Source organism: Harpia harpyja, chromosome 20 (genome assembly GCF_026419915.1).
Source record: "Harpia harpyja isolate bHarHar1 chromosome 20, bHarHar1 primary haplotype, whole genome shotgun sequence".
NCBI lineage: Eukaryota > Metazoa > Chordata > Aves > Accipitriformes > Accipitridae > Harpia > Harpia harpyja.
Window position 1 is genome coordinate 22,183,597 of NC_068959.1, and position 6,000 is coordinate 22,189,596.

General features: G+C 57.5%; 1 protein-coding gene across 3 annotated transcripts in view; it reads left to right on the plus strand.

The window, feature by feature from the left end:
• Positions 1-5,456, plus strand: part of CYSTM1 (cysteine rich transmembrane module containing 1) — a 31,011-nt gene extending 25,555 nt beyond the window's left edge. For all 3 annotated transcript variants that reach the window (XM_052816533.1, XM_052816531.1, XM_052816532.1), the window contains exon 3: positions 4,965-5,456. In XM_052816533.1, the coding sequence (XP_052672493.1) occupies positions 4,965-5,071 (107 nt within the window). In that variant the 3' untranslated portion in view covers positions 5,072-5,456. The remainder of the gene's footprint in view (positions 1-4,964) is intronic.
• Positions 5,457-6,000: the final 544 nt, after the last annotated feature.

Below are 6,000 nucleotides of genomic sequence, written 5' to 3' on the forward strand. Positions count from 1 at the left end.
CTGTTAGAAACCAGAGCTGCCTCAGGGCTCCAGCACAGGGAGCTGGTTTGGAAGCTTCCTGAGCAGCCATGGGAAAAGCACCCTTGTCTGTTCACCCTGAGGGATGGCAGGAGCCAGCCAGCATCCTCTTCCACCTGAACATAGGCAGGAGAGCATGGCCAGTACCCCACTCTGCTGAGGAGCTCTTGGCCATCTCTGCCTGTTGGGTGTGCACTCTGCCCTGCTGAACCACTGCATGTCACCGTCTTATACAGGACTCTTGGAGCATTTGGTATGTGTTTTGCCTTTGCTCATTGTAACTGGACCTTCTCAGAGGAAACAAAGGCACCAAAGAGTTAGCTGCTTGCTCAGAGCTCCTGGATCCACCAGGGGAAAAAAGCCCAAAGGTTTTTCCCAGCCTGAAACACACCAGCGCCTCCTTCAGTCCTTGCAAGCTGAACTTGTTCTGTGCAGCTCTGCCCTGCTGTTCTTCTTCCCGAACAGCACGGTCGTATGACTGGGTTTGCACAAAGGTGTTGTGTGGCGCCAGGGCTCGCCTCTCGTCACAGCTCTGTCTGTTAAGCCAGACAGAAGGGCAGCTCTATCTGCTGCAGGGCAGAATGCTGCTCAGCTGAGGAGGGTAAAAGGTTCAAATGTCAGGGTGTCCAGCCGCTCCCAGCAATGCCAGTCAGGGAAGGAATGCAAAACAGTGTGGGCAGGTCTGCTAAGCCAGCTTCTCCCATGGACAGCAGGGCACAGCTCCCTTCTTTCCCGCTGCTGAGCAGTCGGTGACCCACTATAGCCCACTGCTCCGGGGACCTGACCGGCCGCTTGATGACAGCTTGCACTGCACAGAGGTGTATGGGAACGAGTGGACTTGGGTCACCTCACCAGGGGGAACAGGCAGTGAATAGACAGCTACTGATATAATGCTGTATAAGGTCAAACACTTGCAAATCTTCATGCTTTTGAACATGAAGCCTTTGCAAGTCTTCCATGCATGGTTTTGAGTGCCAGTTTGGGGCTGTGGGCAGGAAGGAGGGAGGGGCCTGACCAAAGTCCTGTCTGCCTTGGGACAGATGGGTCTGTGGTCCACCCTTTCAAAGGGATGAAATAGGGTCTCTTGGATCACAGGAGGAGGCCAGGGTGCTGGGCTCACAAGTCACTGACCTTGTTCTGTGGTCCTTGCCGGTGTGGCTGGGCTGCTGGCTGTGGGCGCAGCCCTGCCCTGTCCACAGGCTCTGGGGAGGAGGTCGTGCAGCCTCCCCCACTACTGCAGCACTGCCCAGCAGTGCAGGGCCCTGGTCTGTGCGTGGGAGCCAGGTTTCCATGAGGTCCTGGTCCGTTCCTGCCTGGAGGTGCCTGCTTTGGCTCTGCAGGGGCAGGCAGGGCCAGCAGCTGCTGGAGGAGGAGAGCACGTGGCACGTCTCCTGCTCCAGCGCAGCCTGTCACAGCACTGCTGCATGCTGCCACCTCCTTTTGGGGCTGCCTAGAGAAGAGATCTGCTTCCACCCTGACGTTCCTGGAGCAAGGGCACCATATACTGTGCCTGAATGCCCACAGGCAGCTGCAAAGCCCTGGAGGGAAGGATGGACGGTGGTGCTTTGCCAGCGCCATGCAGTGGCTCCTCTGGAGCTGGGCTGTGCCTGTACAGCAGGTGCCTCTTCTCTGTGTTATTCTGGTTGGCAAGAGGGAGGCTGCCTGAGGCTGGGGTACAGGCTGTACCTGAGGGCATATGTTTGAGGGGGATTACTGGGCTATCAGTCTCTCTGCCCTACCCTGATGGTGGCAGGATTTTTGTATCATGTAAGCCGGAGCACATCATCCTCCACCCATCACTCTTGAGAGAACTGAAGCAGTGAAGGGCCGGGGGGGGGGGGGGGGAATGTTTTTCTGAGCACAAAGCCCAGGGAGGACCAGGCTGATGACATGAGCTGTCTCCTGCCCAGGCCTCTGCCTGTCAACACCACGTGTTCAGCCACTTGACTTAAAGCACTAGCTGCATGCCTGGGTCAGACTCCTGTGTGAGGGCACGGTTCCCACACAGACCATAGCAGATCCAAGAAAGCTTTAAGGAAGGAAGGTCATGTGCCTGCCTGCAATCTGCTGCAGTTCTGGGTGTGATAGCCCAAGCTCAGTGAGGAAGAACCAAAGGTAATCTGCTCATCTGTCCCAAATGGGCTTCAGGGGCTGGCAGAAAGAGCACGCAGCACGCTGGCCTTGGGTAGGAGACCCTGCTGGGAGAGCTCCATCCAAACCTGGGGCTCCCTCCTGTGCTTTCAGGCAGCGGGCAGTAAATCACAACAGCCTGCTGGGCAGCCCTTGAGGGGCAGAGCTTAAATGGTTTCTGTCCACGAGGCAATACCCTGAGCATTTTGGGGGTGTGATCTGGGCATCCGCCCCTTGGCAGGTGAAGTGTCTGAGGATTGCTGCCTTCTAGCCTGGTTAAGAGCTGGCTGTGCCTTGCGTGCTGAGCAGGCAGAGGTGGAAGTCCCCTAGCATGCAAGATGGACACATCTTGCTGGAGCAAGGACTGATCCCTGCGCTGACTTCCTAGGGGAGGAGGCAGTTTTGTGCGTGATAGGGCTGCAGTAGTGTCAGGGAACAGCTACTTAGTTAAGCAAACTGACTTAGCAGTGCCAGTCTAAACAGACAACAAGCAGACAAACTGCAAGTGCTCTTGTAGCTATGGAAGCTGGCATCTCGTGGAGAACTCTGCTCTGGGTGCCTATCCAGCCTCTCCTATCTGTGGCCTGGCCAGACGTGGCAGCAGACAGGTTCTTGTCATCTTCACTGTGCTAAAACTCTGGTTTTTTGATTGTGCACAGAAGTGATCCAACAGCAAGGAACCCACCTGCTTTTTTCCAAGTCAGCTGGTTGCTGATCCTGGAGTCCTCTGGAAACCAGCACTGTCAGTGTTCCTTGGCCTCAGCTGCAGAGGCCACGAGAGGGAGGCTCTGAAGGCGATGCATCCCAGCTCTGCCACAGCCTCCTCCCACTCGCTCTCCTCGCAGTGACCAGGTGGCTTTATAATTGGGTAGGTGGGTCAGCCAGAGCTGATCCCTGCTATTTCTGTGGGGCCTGCTGCCTGAGAAGAGCGAGCTCTTCCCACCACCGAGAAGTGCTGGCTGGTGCAAAAGCATCTTCTGCCCAATGCCCAAAATGTGGAGTGAGCTTTCTCCAGCCTTGAGGGGCAGGAGGGACACTGCTCTGCCCCTGACCTCAGCTCTTCCCAGGATTTGTCTGTACCCACCTCCCCATGGCCATTCATACACAGTAGCTGAATCTCATCTTGAGACCACCTCCTGCCCCTGGGAGCTCACCTTTTCTCCTCCTGTAGCTGGCAAGGCTCTGCAACAGACTTAACACGGGACACTGCTGAGCACATCAGCAAAGCTGGTGGTGCCTCTGTGAGAACGTATTTAAGAAAGGGCAGAAAATGCCAGAGAGAGAGGAGGGAACAAAAGAGTGAGAAACAGAAGAAGGTTGGAAGAGGAGGTGCTCTGTGTATTTGCTGCAACCTGTAGAGGACGTGGAGCAGGTGGATGTTTCCAGAAGGACCTGCAGCCCATGCAGAGGACCCCTGCTGGAGCAGGTTCTCCTGGCAAGGACCCTGCTGCCCAAAGGCTGTGCTGTGTTGGAGCTCAGGCCAGCTGGGAGCTCTGTGACAGCCTCCAGCAGGACCCAGTCTGCTGGGTAGCTGCTCCCACTGGTCTCAGCACTGTTTGCTGGGAGCCTTGAGCTGCCTTCTCCATCACCAGGTGCCCAATGATCCCTCCAAAGATTAATGTACCCAGACCACAGATTGCTTGGGGGGGGGGTGCATGGGCTCTGCCAAGGTTGCAGGGAACAACCCCAGCCCGCAGGTGTCACCTCCCTGTTTGCACGCACTGTCACGCAGCTCGCCTCTCCTGGCGGGAGCGGCAGAGAGGAGAGGAGCTGCTGTGTACGGGCTGCAGCCCCCATTCCCCATCCCTCTATGTTGCTGGGGGGGAGGTGGAGGAGGCAGGAGGGAAGGGGGTGTTTTAGCGTTTGTCTTTGTTCCTCACTACCCAAATCTATTTTAGTCGGTGATAAATTAATTTTTCCCCAAGTTGCACCTGTTTTGCCCATGATGGTAATAGGTGAGCGATCTCTCTGCCTTTGTGTGACCCGCGAGCCTCCTCATCCTCTTTTCCCATCTTGCCCTGCTGAGGAGGGGCAGCAAGTGAGCAGCTGGGTGGGAGTTTGGCCCTCAGGCACGTCTGAACCCACCACCCTCCTCGCACGTGCTCCCTCACCAGCATCCCAAGTGCCGTAGGAGCGTGGGGCCCCCTCCAGCATGGCTGGGTACCTCCCCCCCAGGAAGGGCAGCTGTGCTGGGCCTGGAGGGGCATTGGCTTCAGCTGGGGCAGCAGGGGCACCCGTGGGTGCTCTGCTCCGGGGACCTCCTGCTGGCTGGGGGTTGCCAGAGGGCAGGGGGAGGCAGGGGGGCAGGCAGGGAGGCGTAGGCACCAGTGCTCCTGGGAGGGCAGCTCACTCAGAGCAGATGCCTTCCAGGGTGGGCCTGTTTCCTTTCTCAGTAACTGTACGTGACATAACGGAAGCCTGGTCCTGGCTGGCCTGCACCAGCTGCTTGTGTCGAGACCATGATGTTGCGCAGTCCCAGCAGCCTGGGCCTGGCTGCGGAAAGAAGTGCTTCCCCTGCGGACCCTTCCCGTCCGAGGGGTGCTGCGGTGGTGGGAGGGGGCAGCGGGTCCTTGCAGGGTGCTGCTGCGGTGATGAAATCGTAGCCTGAGGGGAGCTTGGGACCTCCCCTCCTGCGAGTGCTCCCCCATGCACCAGATTGTCTCCAGCAAGCGTGGGCCACCCAAAGTGAGCGCTGGGGTACAGAGGGGCACCACGGCCGTGCCGGGACCGGCTGTGCTGAGGGTGGCAGACGTGGTTGGCCGCTGCAGGTGTTGCTGTGCTGCTCTCTGACTGACCGAGCTCTCCTGTCCCCGCAGTGTACGTCGTGGAGGAGCGGCGGAGAGATGACACGGGCGAGAGCGCCTGCCTGACGGCGTGCTGGACCGCGCTCTGCTGCTGCTGCCTCTGGGACATGCTGACCTGACTCCACTGCAGCTGCCTCCCATACCTCTCACTGAGTGCTATGCAGGCTCCCCACTCCTGTCCTGACTTCTTTCTGTTACTGTAATCAATGCTCTGCTTTGCACAGCCAAGAGTTCCCGTCTGTCAGTCCTAGCGCCTTGTTGGGGTGGGGGGTGCACTCCTTTATTTTAGTAAAGGAAAAATCCCTTTTTAACATTTCTAAGACTTTTGTTGTAACTTTGAAGAATGTGCTAATGGTATATTTCAGCCAAAGGCATTCTGATGAAATGTATATTTATCAGTTGAAATTTTCCTAGTCCTAGAAATGAAGATGTACGCAATAATTAAAGCCAACAGTTGATTTTCTTCGCTAGGTCCTGACTGTTTCAATAAATCTGTCCCATAGAGGGTGTGCTTCCCCCGTCGCTGTCTGTTCTCAGCCTCCCGCATGCGCTGACTCTGCAGCAGCAATGATGGACTTGGCTTCAAGCGGCTTTGCTGCAGAAGTTCGTGCCTCGGCCCCTTGCTGGGGCCTGGGCTGGGGGTGTCTGGCCCAGCTGTCACCAGCACCTGGGGGATTTTCTGCAGCAACCTGGTGCGTAAGCTGTGAAAGCGCAGTGAAGCCAGCTGGAGTGGGGAGGGTGGCACGCCGGTGTCTGACACCACCAGCCCCCTCATCCCACACAGGGCAGCTTGCTCGGGTTTTCCTCCCTCTGCTTACTCAGGGCTGGACATGCAGGTCCCCTTCTGGGCCTGGGGGCCTCTCCAGCAGCTCCTGGGATGGCAGAGAGCTGGGGGAAGCACATGCTGAGCTGCTGTGTGGGTGCGCCAGCAGTTCCTGAGGGAGGACTGATCCTGCTCAAGGGCTTTGAGCAGTGATCCATCATCTCCCTGCTGCAGAGCACAGGCTTGCGAGGGGTAAATTAATGGGTAAGAAGAAACAAGGCCATG